The sequence below is a fragment of the Scardinius erythrophthalmus genome (genome assembly GCF_964197995.2).
Source record: "Scardinius erythrophthalmus genome assembly, contig: HAP1_SCAFFOLD_612, whole genome shotgun sequence".
NCBI lineage: Eukaryota > Metazoa > Chordata > Actinopteri > Cypriniformes > Leuciscidae > Scardinius > Scardinius erythrophthalmus.
Genome location: NW_028296008.1, coordinates 1,748 through 26,632, shown reverse-complemented (window position 1 = coordinate 26,632; position 24,885 = coordinate 1,748). Strand labels below are relative to the sequence as shown.

The 24,885-nt window shown below is 36.4% G+C and overlaps 2 protein-coding genes across 2 annotated transcripts; one reads left to right on the top strand and one right to left on the bottom strand.

The window, feature by feature from the left end:
• Positions 1–5: 5 nt before the first annotated feature.
• Positions 6–3,540, bottom strand: LOC308686663 (ras-related GTP-binding protein C-like; the record flags this gene model as incomplete). The annotated part of the gene is made up of 5 exons (XM_081395101.1): positions 3,172–3,540; positions 1,701–1,904; positions 1,385–1,584; positions 287–401; positions 6–95 (listed from the first exon to the last, which is right to left on the bottom strand). Coding segments are annotated over exons 1-5 (795 nt in total), but the record flags the coding sequence as incomplete, so codon positions are not given.
• A 610-nt stretch (positions 3,541–4,150) lies between these two features.
• LOC308686662 (trafficking protein particle complex subunit 9-like) lies at positions 4,151–24,617 on the top strand (the record flags this gene model as incomplete). The annotated part of the gene is made up of 9 exons (XM_081395100.1): positions 4,151–4,201; positions 5,327–5,927; positions 9,140–9,285; positions 11,825–11,950; positions 13,895–13,921; positions 15,019–15,140; positions 17,117–17,242; positions 17,327–17,543; positions 24,474–24,617. Coding segments are annotated over exons 2-9 (1,492 nt in total), but the record flags the coding sequence as incomplete, so codon positions are not given.
• Between the last annotated feature and the right edge of the window lie 268 nt (positions 24,618–24,885).

Genomic DNA, 24,885 nt, shown 5'->3' with positions numbered 1-24,885 from the left:
AGCTCGTACGACTGCATGTCCACTGGAGAGCTGTCCGTGGCGATGTAGATCTTACTGACCACATCGAACAGGAAGGCTTTCTCAATCCCAGAATTCTGAGAGGAAATAACGCATTTACAAATATGCACTTATCAGTTCTGTTACTTGTCTCTAATGTGCATCGATAAACACCAATAAAAGCATTTAAAGTAGAGACATTTTATCTAGATCAAGCGAAATTGGACATTAATGGATACTGGAAGCATTCAAAAGGCAATCATTTTGAGTAAAGCAGCTGTGTGCATACAGAAATGAATATGTTGAGGAGGTTTTCCAGCGTTGGCAGTTGAGGGATGAGCTTTTGGACCACTTTACTGAAGGCCTCAAATATGGAGTGATCATAGATGCTGGTGAGATAGAAACTGAAAACAAACAAAGAGAAATATCGCTTGTTAACATAACATATTCATTCATAATGCAAAAATTACATTAGAATGTCAGGAAATGAGTTTCAAAAGGGGATGAATTTAAGCAATTTGCCTAATAATAAGAGTAAATATTATATTGAAATTATAGTTTTAAAAACAACATAAAAGTATAAAGATGAACGAAGTCACGTGACACTCAAATAAAGATTGTATCAATTAAATCGTTACACCAGTAGGTGGCGACAAGTGACTGATAAAAAAATGAATTTGTCATTGAATCATTCCTTCAAGAGATTCGTTTAAAAATGCTGATTCATCCAGTAATGAAGCAACTGAAGTCTTTATGAGTGAGTCATTGAAACTCTAGAAAATTACATGTTATTGTTTAGTTGTCGGTTCAGAATCGTGGGAGAATCATGATCTCTATTTTAAACAAAAAAAATTGTGATTCTCAATTTATCCAGATTCATGCTATTATCGTGTTATTTGAGTATTATTTTGTACACTATTAGTATCAAAACAGTTCTCAAGTTTTTTTTAATCTAAAATGTATATTTTATTTTAGATTTATTTTAATTCGCAAAAACACATTTTAAGGGTTGCACTTTATTTTAAGGTGCCTTTGTTACGCTGTAATTGTGTATTTAAGTACTAAGTATTATTAAGTAACTACATGTACTTACTATAGGATTAGGATCAGAGTTTGGTTTGGTTTAGGGTTAGTTGCATGTAATTATGCATAATTTATAGTCATTACTATAGTAACTACATGTAACATATGTAACACTGTAAAATAAAGTGTTACCATTTTAATTTTTAGTTTTTTTTAACAATAACAACACTGTTAATTACACAATCTCTGATGCATTACTTGATGGAATATCTCGATAGCCTATCTAAAAGCACAGCATAATCCTATCAAACACTCGGTATCTGTCATTAGACTGCAAATTGATCAGTACATCAGGACGACCAACCTGAGGTGAAGCTTTTCCAGACTGGCGTCGGCTAGATCATCATTAGCTCTCTGATGAATGTCTCTCTGCGTCTCTATCTTATGATCGTCTGATAAACCGTCCACCTTATGTATAAACACCTCAAAATTGATCTCCGGGTTCACCCTGAACGCCCGCGACACTGTGAGATGTAGCCGCCCTAATGCTTCTACATAGTCATCCTACAGAGAGAGAGAAACACATCCATACATAATGTTAATAACAGCCATTAAAGTAAGCAGTTTGAATAACAACCACTCTCATTTTCGCTCACATAATTTCCCAGTTGTCGGCTTACCTGAGCATCGATGACAAAAATCAACGCGCCGGTGCCCCTGAAAATCATCTCGTAATCGAAGGTGGGGTCGAAAAAGTCCACCTGCCCTGGAAAGTCCCATATGTGAAAGTTCACGAAGGAACTGCCGGAGATGTCGTCCTTGTAGATCTTGTTGGTGCTCTCCAGGAAGAGCGTCTCATTGGGAGACATCTTATGAAACACCACCTGAGATTCAAAACATTAAGCCATAGCTCAATATGGACATAAAAAAAAAAAAAAAAAAAAAAAAAAAAAAAAATGATTCTGATATAGTCAATTTTTCACACAGTAATAAAACCATCTTAAATATACATAATATATTAATTATATAAATATATATAAATGACAAAAATATTCTTTCATCCTAACACAGAAAATGCATTCCAGAGGCAAGAGATTTTAAGCAGCATTAAATGTTACTTAATAATAAAAGGAAATATGATTTTGCAACTACAGTTTTACATTCAACATTTGCAAAGCATATCACTTGGTTATGTCAGGAGAACTAGCAGCTTTTCCATTAAAAATAAAAAACAAAGCTTTTTTTTTTCTTTTGCAATAACATGCACTGATAAATTATGCATGATATGATCATAGAAATTTATTAAGAAAGTAAACATTCACTTTAATTTCATGTTGACTTCAGTCAACAATTGTTCAATAAAAGCCCCATTCATCTGACCTGGAATAAAAATATAAAGGGGAAAAATAATATTATGACAAGCGCTTGTATCGTTACAGAACGGTTTGTTTTCATTACATTATTGAGTGCATTACTAGCTGGAATATTGTTGAAGGAAGCCCATATGATAATACAAACATAATATTTGAATAAAATATAACAATAATAATATGATACATAAATAGATGATATATTAAATAACAAGTATAACATGTGAATATAAATCTGATACGACAATTAAATAAATGAGAGTCTGATCAGAATGTCACATGTATTTTACAATAGGGGTAAACATGGTACTTTCGGTAATGCTATGATTTTGTGCACTACTATAATGTTACACTTACAAAAACGTAATATAACATCACACAAAAACATACTGACCTTACAAGCAAGTACTGTGAGGGCACAAGAGTACAGTGATGATTATGGTAATAATGATACTTTGAAATATACAGTTGTACTCCATCTTACTTCCAAGAATACCATGGTACTTTTAGAAATAAGGCACTATGAACCTGTAACGTTACCATGGTATTCTCGAAAGCACTACGGTACATATCAAAGTACAAAAGTATTACAATCTGATGGCACGATTGTACCATGGGACTGCCACAGTACGTTTTTGCAAGACATTAAATACCTTTTTATATAGCAATGTACTTCAAGAGCACCATGGTATTATCATCGTGTTAGTGTCCAAAACCAGAGCATTACCATAGTAAATTACTTTTTTAGTAAGTGCAGTGCTGTATCCATATGGGATCTGACCTTCTGGATGGAGGATTTCCCGCTTCTCCTCAGTCCCATCAGCAGGATTCGGGGTTTATTGTCTGCAGAAGGAGAGTTTTCCATGTTCTCCTGCATCATGTCCATGTTCTCCACGCCGTAGCCGAAATCTTTGGGGAAAGAGTCCACCAGGCTTCCGGCTAGCTGCTCCTCGTACTCCATCGACATTATAAATCTATATTTGAACCTTTAAATCCCTTTGATCTGTCTATGTCGACTTTGTAGGATCTATTTGAGTAATTGAGGTGGGCTCGGTGTGGATTAAATGTTTAGTTTGGATACAGATGAGGAGGTTTCATAGTGGGAAGCGGTTAGCTTGCTGCATGAACACAAACAAACGGGAAGCTGATCATATGACAGGCGCAGAGTAGGAACGCCTGCAGGCGAGCGGAAAGGTCTGACGCGTGAGCAGCCTCTGAGTGGAGCGGTCTCTCAGATGATCAACGGTTGATCATGCCGTAATATATTCAGAAAATGTTAAATGTGAACGAGAGGTTCACATTTTGGAAACATTTTTTTGAACACATTATTACATGTATGAAATACGATGAAATGCGCTATTCACACGTTTTCTTTTTTTTTTTTTTTACTTTTAATTCCGTCATTTATTTGTTTTTAATGTAGAAAGGGCACTGGGACATTTTGTTTTGTTAAATTTAATGTACAAAACACCAGTAGGACGAGAATTTGACTCTAAAAATACAGAAATTATATTTATACTTATTATATTAAAAGATTAGCAAGTTCATAAGATCTTTTCCCTCGTTCTTTATATTTATATTTAAGTATATTCCTGCAAAGCTGCATTAGAAAGCGCCATACAAATCAATTTAATTGATCAGTCCCTTTATCGGATGGCAAACATTATATTATATTATGATATTATTAGTAATGAATGTTGGAGCTCATCCAACAGGGGGCGCTTGAAGACACGAGCATGAGTCACACGCCTCTCACAGACAAGACAGTAGCAGAAGAAGCAGCAGCAGCAGTGTTGACAGGAAGAGCGTTTGTGAGTAAAAACAAACGTTTACACACGTATTTCAAACTCATATGATTTATTCTGTCAGCATTATTTTGGAATAAATATTACAATTTATGTTGTGGGGCTTATAGCCTTCTTTATTGCGCTGTTGTCACATTCATATCTGCTTTTGAATTTGAAGATGTTTCATTCAAACACGCCTTTGAAAACAGACCAACGTAAACAAATATGTTGCACAAATATATCAATTTTAATGAATAAAACTACGATGATTGTTTCATGAAACAAACTGAATTCAAAAAGGAACTCGATAAGGTTTTATTCAATGGTCAAACATTTGTCTGTTTGTTCTGCTGGTTGTTTATAAAGCTGCATGTTACAATGCATTCATGTTTTATTCAGTTTATGTTTATGAATGTGTAAAATATTACATATTTTGAGTATTTTGTATGCATTTATCTGTGCTGTTTACAAGATTACTAAACGTACTTCAGTAGTCCTTAGTTGTGTCAAGTGTTTTTAAATAAAGATTACACAGTGATTTTGTCAAATGTGAACCGTGAGGTAATTCATTTCAGTTCATTTCAAATGGAGAAAATTGATGAATAATTAGAGTTTGTGAAATATCAATAATTTCAATAAGCCGTGGTGCTCATCTTCCTGCTTTGGTAACTTTTGCAGAAGTAGTTTTTATTGGAGAGTTTTCAGTTAATTAATATTAATAATAATATACATGTATAGGTGTATACATGTAGTGCCGTTCAAAAGTTTAGGATCGGTACGTTTTTTAAAAGAGATCTCTTATGCTTTTGCGTTTATTTGATTAAATGTCTTTACTGTCACTTTTAATCAATTTAACGCATCCTTGCTGAATAAAAGTATTAATTTCTTTAAATTCTTTCCAAAAAAAAGAAAAGAAAAAAAGACCCCAAACATTTGAACGGCAGTCTATAATGTTACAAAAGCTTTCTAATTCTGATAAATGCTGTTCTTTTGAACTTTCTGTTCATTAAAGAATCCTGATTTTTTTTTTCAACATTGATAATAATAATATAGAAAACATTTTTTTTTTAATTTAGATCTTTTAGATCCCTTCTGAAACCTGCCATAGTAAAAGAATACATGGTTTTGTGTATTGTTTTCCTTCTCTAGATTCCCTGTATGCAGACATGAGTGTCCCAGACTACATGCAGTGTGCTGAGGACCATCAGACGGTCCTGGTGGTGGTCCAGCCCGTGGGGATCGTCCCAGAGGACCAGTTCTTCCGCATCTACAAACGCATCGTCAGCGTGAGTCAGGTCAGCATACGAGACTCCCAGCGCGTCCTGTTCATCCGATACCGGCACCATTACCCGCCTGAGAACAACGACTGGGGCGACTTCCAGACTCACCGCAAAGTGGTGGGCCTCATCTCGGTCACCAGCTGCACCGCGGCCAAAGAGTGGCCCCAGACGTCAGACCGCTTCCACGGGCAGAAGGAGGTGTTCGGCTCCACGCTGTACGACTCGCGGCTGCTGGTGTTCGGCCTGCAGGGGGAGCTGGCGGAGCAGCAGCGCACAGATGTGGCCTTCTACCCCAGCTATGAGGACTGTCCTGATGTGGAGAAGAGGGTGGAGGATTTCGTTGAGTCCATATTTATCGTCCTGGAGTCCAAAAGGCTGGACAGGGCAACCGATAAGTCCGGCGATAAGCTAACACTGCTGTGTGTGCCGTTCGAGAAGAAGGACTTTGTGGGGTTGGACACAGACAGCAGGTGAGTTTGGGTTCTGGGATGTTCATTCAATGATGAACTACTGAGAAATTCAATTTTTTTTATTGGTGACCAGCATAAGAGTCAACCCATATTGGTTTTTCAGTTGTCGATGCTTATATCTAGAGAAGGGTGGCTAATGCAAGCATCATTATTAGGGATGGACAATATAAAATAATCATATCAGTTATCAGCTGATATTAAAGATGTTTTCTATTTTATTTTTTCATTTAGGTGACCTTCACCATCATCTAATGCTAATCTTAATCTTGAAAGACACACTAATAATTTAATATCACTATTAAATGTAACTTTCGCAAATATCCTAATCAATGTATACATATATATATATATATATATATATATATATATATATATAATATTTTAGTACTGTACATTATAATGTTGTGATGCCTACATTTATTTATAGCATGTATATTGATTGGTTTTAATTATTGTTTTGTTTTTCATTATTTTATGACTATGGTTTCCCAAACCTTTTTGAACCCATTTGGCATAAAATATATACTTAAAGTATTTTAAGTTAATATTTTTACAATTTACAAACACACATATGCATATTTACAGTTCTCTGATCTCAGTTAATGGTTTATATATTTATATAATATATTTAAATATAATGTGTGTGTGGATACACACTCTCACACACATTTATTTATTTATATTTATGTATTTATAGATTGTTTTAAGTGTTTTATTTTGAATATATTTATTTCTATTTGTTTTGATATAATTAATTCTTAGCTTTTTTTTTATCAACCCAGGGACGTCTTGCTGTTTCCTCACAAACTCTGATTTAGACAAAATACTAGAAAATTTAAACATCGGCCGTTTATCAGTTATTATCCATAACAAGGAAAATAATTGACATATTGAAGGATCCCTAATCACCATTAATGTTGTTTATACTTGCAGTTTTTGGAATGAAGAGATATATATATAAAAAAAAAGAGTATTAAACTGGTGTGTAATTCATCCTAAATTTAGCCTGAATTTCACAGCGGTAAATACTGGATTCCCAAAAGTCCCACGATATGATGGTTTTGCCTGTAGGTCAACCGTGCATGATCTTCTATCCTGTTTCATGAGTTTTGCCATTTTTTTTTCATGGTTGTTTTTTCTTCCCTTCTCTTGTTTTGCCTTGTTTTATTTGTCTTTCTTCTTTTCTTTCATACTGTCCTGTGAGTTTATTATGGGGTGTGAAAAGGTGAGCCGGTAGTTCTGTCTCCTGCTTTAGTTCATTCTTCCCCGATCAGCCTCTTCCTCTCCCCTTCAGTGACACACTGCTTGGACCTCGATTCTCTTGTGGCTCAGTTTAGAGTAGAAAGGTCAAACTCATTTTTGTGATGGAAATCGCTGTGCAGGAACGGAAAAAAGAGCTTTCAGCAGCGTGTAATCTTTGTGTCGTCTTTGAGTCGATTGTTTAAAGGTAAAACATGGGCAAGACTCTCGGGGTCCTGGTGCCTGACAGGGTCAAGTGTCTGATCAAGAATACCGCCTCTCTCTGTCTGTCTCTCTCTCTCTCTGCTTTAACTGCAGAAGATCATGGATGTCATTCAGTAATTCATGAGTGATTGCACGCAAAGCTTTGTGCTCATCTCATCTACGGTCGCAGCATGAATTTGAATATGGCATCCATTTCTAAATATAATCTGAGTTTAGCTGTGTTTACTCCATTGTAGGATGGAGGTTCTTGATCTGCAGTTAAATATAGATAATAAAGATGATGTTAGTTAAAGAAATAATATTAATATTATTATTAATATTATTTTTAATATATTTTTATTTATAATACATATAATATTACTAAATATTTAATTAATACTTTATATATTATTTAATAAATATTAGGGATTCATGCATATAGACATTCTATATAATATATTATATAGACATTCTATATAATATATTATAATATAATATAATATAATATAATATAATATAATATAATATAATAGAATAGAATAGAATATAATAGAATATACATTATGTGTTTATACATATTATATTAATTAATGTAAAGCAATAATATTAATAATTCTATTTTTAAATATATTTTTATTTATACTAATGAATATTAAATTAGTACCTCATATGTTATTTATCATTATTAGGGATTAGTGGATATATACATTTTGGATAATATTATATAATATAATATAATATAATATAATATAATATAATATAATATAGTATAATATAATATAATATAATATAATATAATATAATATAATATAATATAATATAATATAATATAATATAATATAATATAATATAATATAACATAATATAATACATTTTGGATAATGTAATATAATATACTAATATATAATATAATATGATATGATATGATGCACTGTAAATAAGCATTGCAACTTGTATTATACTCCTAAATATGTTATTGCTTTGTAATGTCTATAACTGTTTTGCTGTGTGAAGTTTAGGCTGATCATTCATTAAAATAATAATCTTGCATTCACACTAGAGTTCCTGGCATTGAACTATTTAAAGATTTAGTTAACAGTTTTGTAATCAGTCATAGGACAAAAATATGCTGCTTGAATTAGAAAAAAGATAAAAATATAAATAAATAAATAAAAATAGTCCAACATTGGCTTAATCAGACTGTTGCTGATCATTTAATGTTATTATATGGTCACTGATACTTCATCCCTATATGTAAAAGTAAATATTTATGAAAGTCTTAAATTAATTCTCCTGTTTCTCTTCTGTCTATCTCTCTCTTGAATAACACTTGACCCTCTTGCACACTATCTATAGGGCTCCTTCCACCACAGTTTTACCTCCTCATGTTTATAAACATAAATCCTTTATTTTTTGTTTAGTTCCTTCATTCCCATGGGATAGACATCAAGTTGCTTTTGGATCCCTTTAGCTGAAATCCCCAGCGTTTTGCCTGTGCATCCCCTTCCTTCTGCATCCATCTCTTCACCTCCAGCTTCCCTCTCTGTCTGTAAATACTGGGCTAAGACAGAAGACAAAGCTTGATGCAAAACCACATCAGCATATCTGTGCTCCATATAAGGCGAGCCAGAGAGACGACATCGATCCACCGCTGATAAAAGATCTTGAATTAAACATGGCTGATGTCACCTGCACTTGGCTGCGAGCGCTGATGAAGAACTGAGCTGTGTGTGTAAATGCTGAGTGTTTCTCTGACTGCTCTTTCTCAGGCACTATAAGAAGCGCTGTCAGGGCCGCATGAGGAAGCACGTGGGGGATCTGTGTCTGCAGGCCGGGATGCTGCAGGACGCCCTGGTGCATTATCACATGGCCGTGGAGCTGCTGCGCTCTGTCAATGACTTCCTGTGGCTGGGAGGTAAGATGAATGATTCATAGGGGGTGTTCACACTTGCCAGGTTTGTTTCCAGGTGCGATTGCTCTGTTAGTGTGAACGCTGCCATCCGAACCTTGGTGCGCACCAAACAAGTGAACCTAAACCCACTTTTTCAGAGGGTTTCGGTCTACTTCAAAACAAACTTTGGTGAGGTTCGACTGGAATATGAACGCAACATGGACCAAAGACAATGAACCAAAAACAGGACGTGATGTCATATCCGTAAAGGTCATATCCGTAGGTTCTTCTCGTCATAGGTGCTACTGCTACGTTTCCCATCACAAGCCCGTTTAGCCAAACACACAGCACTGTTTTTGATGTTTGGTAAGTTCTGTTGCAAAATATGCCACAAAATATACGTCATAAAAGCTGTATATTTTAGCTTTTTTGTTTTGTATGTTTAGGTTCGATGTTAAAAATAACAGTGTGAACGCTAAGCGAACAAGGACTAAATGTAATATTTCTTTTTCGGTCCGGACCAAAATAACCAAGAGAACTGATCTACAAGTGTGAACACACCCTTAGACTTGGTTTCACCCTAAATCAGTATTTTAGTATCATTGAGATACTATTTTAGATAAGTATTCGTATTTTGAATTGTTTAATTTTTATATGTTCTGTTTTTATTTTTATTATAAATTTTAGTAATTTTTTTTGTTAAAATAGGTCTTATTTATATGTATATTTATATATTTATCTATTTATATAGTTATTAATAGTTGTTTTAGTTTGAACTAAAAAGAATATATATATATATACACACATACACTCACCTAAAGGATTATTAGGAACACCTGTTCAATTTCTCATTAATGCAATTATCTAATCAAACAATCACATGGCGGTTGCTTCAATGCATTTAGGGGTGTGGTCCTGGTCAAGACAATCTCCTGAACACCAAACTGAATGTCAGAATGGGAAAGAAAGGTGATTTAAGCAATTTTGAGCGCGGCATGGTTGTTGGTGCCAGACGGGCCGGTCTGAGTATTTCACAATCTGCTCAGTTACTGGGATTTTCACGCACAACCATTTCTAGGGTTTACAAAGAATGGTGTGAAAAGGGAAAAACATCCAGTATGCGGCAGTCCTGCGGGCGAAAATGCCTTGTTGAAGCTAGAGGTCAGAGGAGAATGGGCCGACTGATTCAAGCTGATAGAAGAGCAACTTTGACTGAAATAACCACTCGTTACAACCGAGGTATGCAGCAAAGCATTTGTGAAGCCACAACACGCACAACCTTGAGGCGGATGGGCTACAACAGCAGAAGACCCCACCGGGTACCACTCATCTCCACTACAAATTGGAAAAAGAGGCTACAATTTGCACGAGCTCACCAAAATTGGACAGTTGAAGACTGGAAAAATGTTGCCTGGTCTAATGAGTCTCGATTTCTGTTGAGACATTCAGATGGTAGAGTCAGAATTTGGCGTAAACAGAATGAGAACATGGATCCATCATGCCTTGTTACCACTGTGCAGGCTGCTGGTGGTGGTGTAATGGTGTGGGGGATGTTTTCTTGGCACACTTTAGGCCCCTTAGTGCCAATTGGGCATTGTTTAAATGCCACGGCCTACCTGAGCATTGTTTCTGACCATGTACATCCCTTTATGACCACCATGTACCCATCCTCTGATGGCTACTTCCAGCAGGATAATGCACCATGTCACAAAGCTCGAATCATTTCAAATTGGTTTCTTGAACATGACAATGAGTTCACTGTAAAATGGCCCCCACAGTCACCAGATCTCAACCCAATAGAGCATCTTTGGGATGTGGTGGAACGGGAGCTTCGTGCCCTGGATGTGCATCCCACAAATCTCCATCAGCTGCAAGATGCTATCCTATCAATATGGGCCAACATTTCTAAAGAATGCTTTCAGCACCTTGTTGAATCAATGCCACGTAAAATTAAGGCAGTTCTGAAGGCGAAAGGGGGTCAAACACAGTATTAGTGTGGTGTTCCTAATAATCCTTTAGGTGAGTGTATATATATATATATATATATATATATATATATATATATATATATATATATATATATATACACACATATAGTCTGTTTTTTTCACATGTGTTTTTTCAAATCGTTTTAGTTAACCATAATAACCCTGTCCCAAAAATCTAAAGGTGGCCATTTCCTCAAATGTAAGAATGGCATGAGAAACCAGTATTACAACATCTTGGCTTGTAGAAGACTGGTATTACAGGAACTTTACATGCATTATGTAACTATCACATTATAGTATCACCTCATGTACAACCAAAACACTTACATGGCTGAGCATACAACATTATAATCACTTACATGCCTGAGCAAAGTTATATCCAATCTTTAAACTCATGATGACCAGCTAATAATAAACCCAGTCACTTTCATCACTTTCTCCAACACTTCAACTCAAGCAGCCGAGACTTTCTCAGTCTTTGCCGAATGGATCTTGCTTTCCCAAAGGCCTGCATGACAGATTAACTCTCCAGTGATGAATTAGAAGAGTGAAAGTGTTTCTGTTTTGTTCCTCAGCTGCTTTGGAGGGACTGTGTTCTGCGTCTGTCATCTTCCATTACCCAGGAGGCACTGCAGGGAAGAGCGGAGCCCGTAAACCTGGCGTCTCCTCTGCTGCCGACGCTGGGAAGAGACACAGGCCTGGTCAGTGCGGTCAGACACATCTGTAGCGTCCCTTTTTATCTGACTAAACTAAAAATATCAAGATGATCCATGATTTTCTGCTTCATATTTTCATTTTGTTTGCTTGAGTGATTCTGGAGTCTGGAGGATAAAATTATTGTAGACCTTTTTGCATACCTTTGCTTTGATTCATTCATAATGATACAATTATATGTGATTTGCAAAACTTTTTCTTCTTCACACACTCATGTATTTAAGGAAGAAAAGCAAGGGTCTCCTATAGAAACTCAATATGTTTTTATTTACATCATGAATGAATGTGTGTGAATAAGATTATTAGTGAATGAGGTTGGATGTCTCTTGTGTGTCTCAGATGTTATTTACTGCTCTTGGTTTGATGTTTGTTTCATCTGGAGTGAATCGCCACCTTTTCTTCGCAGAAAGCATGCAGCAGAAGTGTTTAGTCTAAACCAGAGACAGTCATTATTACATTATTATTAAACCTGAGTCAGTTATGCTGATCTAGAACAGGAGCGTGAGAGTGTCCTAGAGCAAAACACAAGACAAATGTGCTGTGCTGTTCTTTTCTTTTCTTTTCTTTTCTTTTCTTTTCTTTTCTTTTCTTTTCTTTTCTTTTCTTTTCTTTTCTTTTCTTTTCTTTTCTTTTCTTTTCTTTTCTCTTTACTTTTTCTTTCTTTTTTCCTTTCTTTTCTTTTCTTTTCTTTTCTTTTATTGTCTTTCTTTTTTGTCTTTTCTTTTTCCTTTCCTTTCCTTTCCTTTCCTTTCCTTTCCTTTCCTTTCCTTTCCTTTCCTTTCCTTTCCTTTCCTTTCCTTTCCTTTCCTTTCCTTTCCTTTCCTTTCCTTTCCTTTCCTTTCCTTTCCTTATTCCCTTTCCTTTCCTTTCCTTTCCTTTCCTTTCCTTTCCTTTCCTTTCCTTTCCTTTCCTTTCCTTTCCTTTCCTTTCCTTTCCTTTCCTTTCCTTTCCTTTCCTTTCCTTTCCTTTCCTTTCCTTTCCTTTCCTTTCCTTTCCTTTCCTTTCCTTTCCTTTCCTTTCCTTTCCTTTCCTTTCCTTTCCTTTCCTTTCCTTTCCTTTCCTTTCCTTTCCTTTCCTTTCCTTTCCTTTCCTTTCCTTTCCTTTCCTTTCCTTTCCTGTCCTTTCCTTTCCTTTCCTTTCCTTTCCTTTCCTTTCCTTTCCTTTCCTTTCCTTTCCTTTCCTTAATTTCCATTCCTGAATTCCCTTCCTTCTGAATTTCTTTCTTTCTGAATGGATTTAATTGATTTTTCCACATTCATTTGCATGCATTAACATATACAGTACATACGCCTGAAAACACTATAGCATAATATTTGAACTCATTAACAGGTGTATCATTCATTCACACGTTTCATTTGCTAATTAATCGACTGTGGTGAGGTTTGCTCTACAGATTTATGTCTAAAAGGGCTTTATAAAGTATTTGCACACTTTAAGCCACAGTTAAATTGAACGTACAATTTGTCAAACCAAATGACATTTATTTGAAAGAAATATACACTTTCCAAGTAAAACATTTGACAAAAATGAAATTTAACATTTGTGATAAATGATACAAATAGATGCTGTTCAAAATAAAGAGAAAAGCTCTTGATTTGTACAGATGCCATTTGGTTTGATTTTAAGTGTGGCTTAAGTGTCCAAAGACTTTTTTTAAAGGCTTTGATAACAACATATTCAAAACTAAGAGTATGAATCATGTTTAAGCTTGCATGCTTCTGTTAACAGCCATTATATATAAAGAGTCCACCTCTCAGTTCTGCATGTCTGCTGACGGCTTTTTCACAATGTCAGGATCATAACAGATCATTTAGTGCTGTACTAACACTGCTTACCATCAACTGCAGCTTGTGCCTAGAGTGAACCAGGCTCTCTCTCTCTCTCTCTCTCTCTCTCTCTGTCTGTCTCTCCCTCTCTGTCTGTGTCTTCAGGCGCTCAAGAAGTTCTCATTGATCCAGGTACAGTAAAGCACACGTGTAGCTCTAGATAAGGATTTTATTCCTGCCCGTTTGTGCTGTTGTGATGTAGTTTTAGTTGCTTTGTTGTGCTTGTGCATGTGTGCAGGTGTTTTGGTGGCCTTTTGTGTTTCTGATCTGATGGAAATGAAAATATCTGCAGTGATTTCAGTGCATGGATGTGAATCCTTACTTTTAAATCCAGCTGAAAGGATTTATAGCTCTTTTTTTTTGCAATCATTAGATGTGATGTTTGTGTTTTTTGTGCCTGATTTTTTGTAGTAGTAGTTTCACCATTACAAAATCTGCAGTGCAGACACTTACTGATCAAATTGTTTCTAACTATCAAGAATAACTAACTTATTAGTTACTAATGGGGTTGACCTCATGATTGATTTAGTTGATAGATCTTAAACACAGGCTTAACTTGTTGTTTATGCTAATAAACTTAACGACATCTGCTCTTTGCTGACACTAGAGGTCAGTGTTTGTTTGCCATTTGAATTTGAGTTATATGATCACAAACAGACTTATTACACTTAAGAGATTTAATTTGCATAGCAACATCAAAATCCATATTTTAACTGATTTCTCATTACTTTAAAGAGTTTGGAAGGTAAAACCAACAGTACAGATACAGAACTTTATTTATGAAAAAGATACAGGAGGTTATTAAACTCTAATGAAAGATTATGCACTGATGAATCTTTCCCGATAAGACCAGGGATATGGATTAAGTAAACAGGGTGAATTTATTCTCTCTCTCTCTTTTTTAATAAACGTCCTGAGTGTGTAATTATTTTTCTCATTCCTCTAAACATGTTTCTTGATGACTTTCATATTTAATTCAAGAAATTGCTTGTCGAGTTCCAGGTCTTGCATCAGACAAATGGGCTCATTTGCAGCATCTCATATCTCAGAGCTGTTAAATGCAAAATAAAATCTATTTTTAGTATTATTACAGACCTTAGGCTTTATAACATTTGAAAATAAGGTAGCATGAATGCAAGCATTGCATTAGCACGCAGAGAACAGAATGAACTTTCTTTTCATTTGTCATGGTCGTTAACGTTGGTTCTCTCTCTTGTCTTCCTGTCCAGGCGCTCTGACGACCAATGGCATCAGTGCAGACACGAGCACTGAGATCGGCCGAGCCAAGAACTGCCTGAGTCAGGAGGACATCATTGACAAATACAAGGAGGCCATCTCTTACTACGGCAAGGTAACTTCATGCACAGACATGCTCTGTCTGAGAGGATGTTCTCGGCTGTGGAGGATCAGTTTTGTTTTCTAGAAGCGGCCATGTTCACATGTTTTTTTGTTTTTTTTTGTTATAGAACAGAATAGAGTAGTAGAGAGAACTGTAATTTTACTTCTATGTGAATATATTGTAAAATTTTATGATCAAAGCTGCATTTTCAGCATCATTATTCCAGTCTTCAGTGTCACATGATCCTTCAGAAATCATTCTAATATGATTATTTGATACTCAAAAAGTAGTTTATGATTATTATTGTTTTCAATGTTGAAAACAATGTTGTGCTGCTTTATATTTTAGTGCAAATAATGTGAATGTATTGATTAGTTATTTAATTAATTAGTATTATTTAGTGGGCCTGAGCTAACAATGAACAGTTGTATTTTTTTATTTATTAACTAACGTTACCAAAACACTGCCACAAATGTACTGTTAATTTTAGTTTATGTTAACGTTAACTAATGGGACCTTGTTATCAAATGTTCCCAAAATCAGGCATGGTTAAAGCCGTTGTAAAATTGTTTTTGCAAAATCATTTAATTATGAAACAATTTTTTTATTAAACATGACCATAATAAGTAACAAGTCTTTCAAAGCCTTGTGTTATATTGATTTTACCCCAGTTAAGGGAGTTTTAAGCACACATTTCTCCATGCTGTGCCGTGCCTAATAACGCTCTTTAACTGTGGTAAATCCACTTTAACACGCAGCTTCTTTGTGGGACATTGTTTTATTAAACACTCAAAGTTGCGTTTCATTATTCATCAGCTCTCGCTCTGAGATGGCAAATGTTTTATGCAGGTGTTTTACCCAAAATGGCTCTGTTGATGTGCGTCTCACAGCAAATAGCCCCTAGAGATGGTCTAGATTCTGGAATTAAAATATCTTTGTATGGTGCATTTTAAACTCAGTGTTCGTGGCTCATGTAAAGTCAAGTATTTGACCCCAGTCTTGTGAATTGAGCCGCTCGCGCAGTCTCTGCTGCTCTCGTTCTACCAGCCGCCAGCGGGGGACACTGCAGCCTTGCAAACACAGCCGTTTGTGCCGCTGACCACTGCTGAGCTTTGATTTTCAAATATGATGACACATCCTAAAGAGGCTCAACAGCATGACCTTTCTCTGAACCTCAGGTCTTTTCAGCATTGCAATTTATTATCCGGATGGTCTCAGAGTGCAGTTTTTACAGTCTGAAATTAAATTTCAGTGTGATTGAAATGTTAGCATGATGTGGCCATTTGTGTAAAACTGTTGTGCAATCAAAACCATAGTTCGTATTGTATTAACTGATTTAATAATTCAATTATTAAATAAAAAAATTAAATGAATAATTCCTGAATAGAGGCACACACGAGATGACCTTTTTTTGACCCTCAAATATTTTTGCATGTATATTTTAATCAGTGAACCTCTTATGGTCTGAGCCTTTATGGTCTTAGAGTGTGACTTTTACAATCTGAAATTGTAATGGCAATGTGATTTTAAAATATCAGAATGATCTGGTCATTTATATTAAATGTGCACACTTTTTTTTATTTATTACATTTTTTTCACTATTTATTTATTTATTTATTTATTATTGTATTCAAAATAATATATTAATAGTATTATTATAATCAAATTAATAATTTAATTAGATAATTTAAGTTATTTATTTAATGATATTAAGTAAAATGAATTATTTAATAATATATATATTTCAAATTAGTACATTAATGGAATAAATACAAAATAAATTCTTTATTAAAATAAATGTATATATATTTTTTATTAAGCTTAAATTGCTCTAATGGAATATATTTTTGGGCTGGGCCATGATTAATTGCATTCATTTATTTTTTATAATAATTTTTTTTAAATAAATAATTAAGGCACTAAATTAACGCTTTAAAGTTGACAGCTCATAAGTCACAAAAAGGCAAATGTTGTTGTCTGTGTTTCAGTATAAGAGTGCCGGAGTGATTGAGCTGGAGGCCTGTATTAAGGCCGTCAGAGTGTTGGCCATTCAGAAGCGAGCCATGGAGGCGTCCGAGTTCCTGCAGAACGCTGTTTACATCAACCTCGGCCAGGTGAGCGCATGTACAACACTGTTCAGTAAAACCGCAGCAAGTCAGTCAAGTTGCTCTATGAGGAATGATCCTATCTGTGTTCAGCTGTCAGAAGAGGAGAAGATCCAGCGCTACAGCGTCCTGTCAGAGCTCTACGAGCTCATCGGCTTCCACCGTAAATCTGCGTTCTTCAAACGCGTTGCCGCCATGCAGTGTGTGGCTCCCACCATTCCTGAGCCGGGCTGGAAGGCCTGTTACAAACTCCTGCTGGAGACCCTGCCGGGGTACAGCCTCTCTCTGGACCCCAAAGACTTCAGCAAAGGTAACACAAGATGCTTCTTTATAGGGCTGTCAAAGTTATATTGTCAGAATTATTGTTTCTAAGGCTTTTTTATTGTGTTCTGTGTGGTTTCTGAAGACAGGTTGGAGGTGTTTCCTTTTATTAGTAAATGGTGGCGAATTATTGATTGAATCAAAAATAGTGATTCACAGACATTGTATGGTGGATTTGAATGATGGTTTGAAGGACAATGTGTCTGAAGGTCCACCAGTGGGTGAAAAACACTGTCCGTTACGTTACTGAAAGCACAAGCAGAGTAATCTAAAACACAAAGCAAATTCTAATAAGCTTTATTTTTATTTCAGTTTTAGTAATTTTAGGACAACAACTTAAACTTTAGAGAAATGTTGCCTAAAATGAACTGAAATAAAATAAGTTTAAGATTTTTCATCTAATATTTATTTTATTTCAGATTTATTTCTATTAATGGAAATTAATTTAAATAGTTGTAACTTTAGTTAACAATAACGACACTGTACGGAAGCCCTGTAATTTTTTTCTGCCTGTTTTTGTGTGTGGTTTTCTTATGATCACAAGTTGCCTAGAGTTCTTTTCTAATTTTTTTTTGACATGTTAGAAGTTACAGTCCCATTCATACGCAGATAATATATATATCTTTACACCACAAAGTTAAAAACGAAGGCGTAGCAATATTATTAATTCAATCATTAACACATAAAGACCGTTGCTGTTAATGATTGAATTTAAAATCATACAAAAATAACGACTTTATGCCACTATTCATTTCCTTCTCTCTGTGCCTCAAGTGAGTTCGCGTAGTGTTTCAGCGCAGCGCGTCTGTGTTGTAGGGCTGTCAACGAATATTCTAAATTCGAATATATATTCGAATAGTTTTAAAAAACAGAAATTCGAAAGTGAAAATTAATATTCGAATGTGAATTTCAAATATGGAAAAACACGCCCGCGGAAGCAGAGGCGCGGCTGTCTGCTTTGCGAGTGGGTGCGCGCGCTGTCTCGTCAGGGTCGCCCTGTCTAGCACAGCGTCACTGCTGAAGGTTGACTTGCATGGAAGATGGCAGAAAGTGCAGAGCCCAAGTTCAACTCGACCGCAGCAGAGAAAGTGATTTTAAGCCATGTCTGGAAGTACTTTGGATTTTGGTCGGTAGAACGTAAAATTGTGGAGCCGCGACTCCCCCGAGATAAAGTAGTATGCAAGCTATCTATTTAAGATACAGATAGCATACCATTCGACCACTAGCAACATGAGGTCACATCTCGAAAATTGTGTGCCTCATTTTATTTAACGTTAAACAGAAAAGTTCCACGTTTACCACAGCACAGCTCGCTCGGAGCGTTCAATGTCGGTTCTATACTGTAAAACTTCAATTAATGTTAATAAATTTGTTTCAATCACTGAATGAAGCCTGCTATATTTGGGACAAGAGTCGCAACCTTAAATTGCTTGCACAAAACTCTTGATCAGCACTCAACATGTGCTTATTGTTGTTGTTCATTTTTAAACCGTTATGCGCAGAGAGCGCGAGCGCGAGGGCGAGGGAGGGAGAGAGTGCTTGCGAGTGAGCGAGAGTGAGGTCTGCGGTCTTGGCCATTAGTTTATTTACTTGATTTTGTGTTGGTAATACATTGTCAAATATGTTTAAACTTAAATTAACTACCTATACAAGTAGTTATGTCTCTTTGTATTAATTTGTCCTGTTATTGACGTAAGGTGCGTCATTGACAAAATGCGCAACCAGATGTTCGAATAGTTCGAATATTCGTATGTGTTTTAGAGGGAATATTCGAACGTCATTTTTGAACAATTTTGACAGCCCTACTGTGTTGTACGTCACACGTAGGCTCACTATTGGCCGACGCTGGTCATGTGCGATGCGTGTGACGTACAACACAGACGCGCTACGCTGAAACACTACGCGAACTCACTTGAGGCACAGAGAGAAGGAAATGAATAGTGGCATAAAGTCGTTATTTTTGTTTACTTTTTGCGCACAAAAAGTATTCTCGTCGCTTGATAAACTTAAGATTGAGCCACTGATGTCACATGGACTACTTTGATGATGTCTGTATTGCCTTTCTGGACGTGAACAGTATGCCGTCCATTGACTTTCAATGGAGGAACAGAAAGCTCTCGAACTAAATCTAAAATATCTTAAACTGTGTTCCGAAGATGAACGGAGGTCTTACGGGCTTGGAACGACATGAGGGTGAATCATTAATGGCATAATTTTCATTTTTGGGTGAACAAACCCTTTAAGACTGTGTCAAAATCATGACAGAACTGAATCAAAATCACATGAAAACAAGTCTCTGTCATTCTAGCATTTTTCACCCTGCTCTCTAGATATATCACCCTCAGGCATTCAAAAGCTACTTCAGTCGGCCAGAAGTTTCAGTATCTATTTCACCTGTTTGAAAGGCATTGTCCTCCTCCAGGTCCTCAGGCCTATTTAAGACAGACTCCTTTTGACAATAAACAAAGAAGTAATGTGCATGCAAGTCTGGAATAAAAATTTGGCCTTGCATGCATTATGGCGCAAGTGTTGTACGTGCCAGTGTCTCAAGGTGTTTGAACCGGGATAATGACATCATCACCCCCTCCCCACCTCATGGTTGCTCTTTTAATTAATCAAATGCTGTCATTTGTTTGATAAATGCATGCTATTACTGCATTTTATTTCATGGTTCTCCTCTCGACCCATTTTACCTCTTGTTTACTGACGTCTTTCGCAATACATGAGCGGAATGTGAACAGTTCGAATTGCTCATTTTTCTGTAAATACCTCTGACTCATAAACGGGCTTTGCTTGATTTGTAATCTGACCAGGCAGCATTGAAGTAACCTTGTCCCTCTTTGTATGCTTGCAGAAAAGCGTTGTGTGTTTTGAAGGGCTCCTCTCAGGGGTGATATATATTCCGTCAACTCTTTGTGTTGGAAAACAGCGCCGAGAGGAGATCTGACCCTGAGCTGTGATGTCAGACTCTATGGTGCATTACTGTAGGGTCCTTAACTATATTCTCTTTAATATGAAATCCTCTCAACCTCCTGCCGACGCGCACACACGCGTGGAATAATAAAGATGTTTAGATTTAGACACACACTGCCTGAGGGTCTGTCTATATCGTTCAGAATCATGCAAATTGGAGAGAGAAAATCATTGTTATTCTTTATAATGACACAGAATGAAATTCGCAAGGCATTTAACTTCCATTCCATTACGGATGAAAAAAAGATGGGACTCGTCATGTCTAGAGACCAGAATATCAGAGAATTGGCAAAGAGCTCTTTAGTAAGTAACCACCCATAAACCCCTTGCAACCACATAGCAATGCTCTAAAAAACATTTAGAACACCTTAGCAAGTGCATAGCAATAGTTTTGCATGGTTTTGGTTGGTTGGTAAGTTAGTTTTATTATTTTTCACTTCCCTCAAAGTGCTGGCACTGTCAGAAGAAACATTGTTTTGAGAGACAGGAGAATGCTATTACATTTTGATAGAAGATTTGAGAGTCCGTTTTGATTTCACGCTGCAGACCCAGCCGTTCCCTCATTCAGGTCTATTTAAAGCAGTCGATCATGTGTGGTTTTTGTGTTGAATCTGTGATGTCATTGAGAGCAGGAGGGCACGGAGACCCCATCACATGTGTAGGCTGAAGCTGGGGATGATCCTGGCTTGTTGAAGCTTTAAGTGAAAGAGAGAAGGGTCAATAGAGACACCATGGAGAGCAGAGAGAGAGAGAGAAGAGAAAATGGGTTTTTAATTGGCCTGGGATTCTCCAGCTCAGTTCTCTTTAGGCACAGAGAGAGCGAGAAAATATCCTCAACCTCTGATTGATTGCGTTTAGCTCAACCGTTGTGCGCATGGACTTGGAAAGTCCAGTGAAAACACAAAGACCGAACACAGAACTACAGCAGACCCTGGAGTCCTGTAAAGCACTTCCTTGAGACTCAACGGCCTGTTATGAGCCCTGAACTGCAGCGGGATGTATTATTTCTAGTTGATGAGGAAGTGAAGTGGCTGCTTTTAATAATTGGCAGCTAAATGTGCAGCAGCTGTTTGTAAATCTTCTAATTTTATGGGGTGTAATGGTTAAAGATCAGGGACCTATTGAATAATAATATTGGGTATGCACAAAATTGGAAAGTACACGCTTTTACTGATCCAAATAATGAACTGCATTAAATGATCAAAATCCATAGTACACTTTTCTTTTAATATACCACATTTAAAATAAACGTGCTTCCTCATGCGTGGATCAGATGTATTTTATAATACATTTTGGTTTTATTTTATAATTTATATTAACTGTAGTACTTTGATGTAAAAGGTAACAGTATTCTGTATACATGTTGAATGTTTTATTTTACAAAAGTTTTTTCAGTAATAGGCTGATGTCAGACAGTAGTTTTTTTCTTTTCTGCAAAAATTATATATTTATAGTCTTTATCGTCGCCTAATGTGTTTCTGATGGCGCTAATGCGCTGTAGTATCTGTTAATGGGTGTCTGGATGGAAAATGCATATGGAAATTATATGCAGATAAGGTTGTGCATAATAAAAAGGCATGAGATCCATTTATGGTTGACTCCAGGACGAGACGGCATGGGGAATAGAGCCTATGCATGTACATAATATTTTGCTAACTAGGATTTGGACAGAATCTGGTCTTTGGAGGGCTTTAATTATAATTTTTATTTTATTTTAATTAATTTTCTTCTTTGATTTTCAGAATCTCAAGACAACATATATACATTTACTAGCTAACAATCTGTGTAGGAACAGGGCACCTCAGATTAAGGAAGATAGGATAATATATTGTTTGATCCTCCAAACTTTGAATCTGCTGTTTATGTGTACACTATTGCATTTGCCAAATTCATTATTCACTTTTAAATTCACAAATTGCAGCAGCTTTGATCACGCATTCCATCTTTCTACAAACAAACTGCTCTTCTTCTATAGTGCAAGGGCTTGTGGGTAATTATAACCTGAGACCTGGGCAAATCCTTGCATACATTTTTTTTGTTAACTTCTCCGATTTGGGACACACTGCAATCTCATATACCATTTAGAACATAGGTGGTATGCAAATAAGGATGCATCTGTAATTCTGAAGAGATCTCATCAAATTGCATGGTCAGTTAAGCGAGTTGCTTAACTGTTTTTTTTTTTGTTTTTTTACCTTTATTTATATAGTGGTTTTTACAATACAGATTGCGTCATCGTCCACCTTAAAGGGGGGGTGAAATGCTCATTTTCACTCAATCTCCTGTTAATCTTGAGTACCTATAGAGTAGTATTGCATCCTTCAAATCTCCAAAAAGTCTTTAGTTTTATTATATTCATAAAAGAAAGATAGGCTGTACCGAGTCTTTCCGGAAAAAAACGAGCGGCTGGAGGCGGGCCGTGTGAGCGAAGCTAAAGCTGTGCTTATGCGCCGATAGCTAACAACACACACAGACATTTGAAGCAGTTTTACTCACCGCCTGCGGTTCCAACGCACGACCGTGAACCTTTATCATTGTGACTGCTCGATCCTTAAGCATTAGACGATCTGCAAATCCGTCGATCTGGGCTTTGTTTATAAAACAATCATCGTCGAAATGCAGGGAACAAACAGTCTTACACAACTCCGTTGATGATGCTCTGAAAAAACAAACTCCATCCACTGGTCCCTTAACGCTGGGTTCTTTGGGAATCTGTGCAGGGTTGTCTTGCTCTGGCAACCAAAAACCCACTTCTTTGGTGACATAGACTTCCAAAAGCCGAGCAGTGCTTTGATGGCGAACTGCTTTCGCTCTCTCTCTCTGGTCTACGAGTGCGCGCGCGCCCGCGGTTTTCCGGCAGAAGAGCCCTTAGGACCCATATAAGGAAATTCCGCTCTATCTTACGTAAGACAGACCCATACTCGAAAAAAACTTTCCGAAACTTGTGACAAACCGGAAGGACAATTTTTGGCACAGAAATACTCCTTCAAACGTACACTTTAATTTTTTAAACTTTGTCCATGTTTAGCATGGGAATCCAACTCTTTAACAGTGTAAAAAACTCAGTATGCATGAAATAGCATTTCACCCCCCCTTTAAGTAAGGCAGATCAATAATATTGTTGAATATTAAATGTCCCCATGTTGTTCTTAATGTTCTCATCTTGGAAATATGTAGACATTTACAGTTTTAAGTAAATTTACACTTTTGGTCAACAATGAGAAGTTAAGAATTATGATTGCTTCTTGTTTGAGCACATTGGGTTGTGGAATAAAGTGTGTATACTTCACATTTTGACATATGCAGTAGGTTACCATTGTATCCCATGCCTACAGACTTTTGTAGTATTGTAGTGTGCCGTTCTAAACAGTTTTTTGGAGGCTATTGATTACAGTTTATTGAAAAAGCATCAGCAAGCAGAAATGTTGCAGTTTCTTTTTGCAGACACGTTCTCACTACTCTAAAGCTTAGTGTGGATTTGCATGAATTGAGTGAAAGGTGAGTTGTGAAACAGATGGTCATGTGAGCGGCAGAACTGTGTGGAGTGATAAATCCTCACGATCGTTCCAGAGCAGCACGGATCAGCTTCAACTCTCTCTCTTTACTCTGACGGCCGTGTTAGTCGCCTGATGGATGAGTTTTGTAACTGGGCTGTTTTATCATGTAATTTAGGACTGTAAATTTTATGATGCCTCTCTGACAGCTTGAGCAGAAAAAGATGCTGTATGTACAAACAAAACTTGGCCGAGTTTGACCTTCCTGTCACATTATATTTCATCAGTTAAAAAAGACTTTTTTTTGTCTTGTTGCAAGGACTACCATGAAAGGGCCTTTTTAACTTTGTACTATTGGGAAAAATCAGAAGGTGGAAATGCATGTGAACTAAATCCATAAAAAGTGTTGTTTTGTGTGTGTTTAAATGCTTTCTCCTTCTGTCTGTTTGTAGGGACCCATCGTGGATGGGCGGCAGTGCAGTTACGGTTGCTTCATGAACTGGTTTATGCGTCTCGTCGTATGGGGAATCCAGGTCTGTCTGTCAGACATCTATCTTTCCTGCTACAGACCATGCTGGACTTCCTCTCGGACCAGGGTAAGACGTGGGACTCAAAACCTTTACACACAAGGTTTTAAAGACCTTCTATTGAGGTTTTGGGCTCATTTGGAATTTTTGTTTTTTGAAGTGCCTCAATTATGCTAATTTAAAAGCTCCTAATTTTGTTTTGGAGGTCTCTGACAAAAAGGTTTAAATGCATCCAAAGTAAAAACAAAACAAAAAAAAAACACTTTAATTTTCTCTTAATATACATTGCACATCACCTAATTTCTTAAAGAGTCTGACAACAGTTTTTGAAGATACT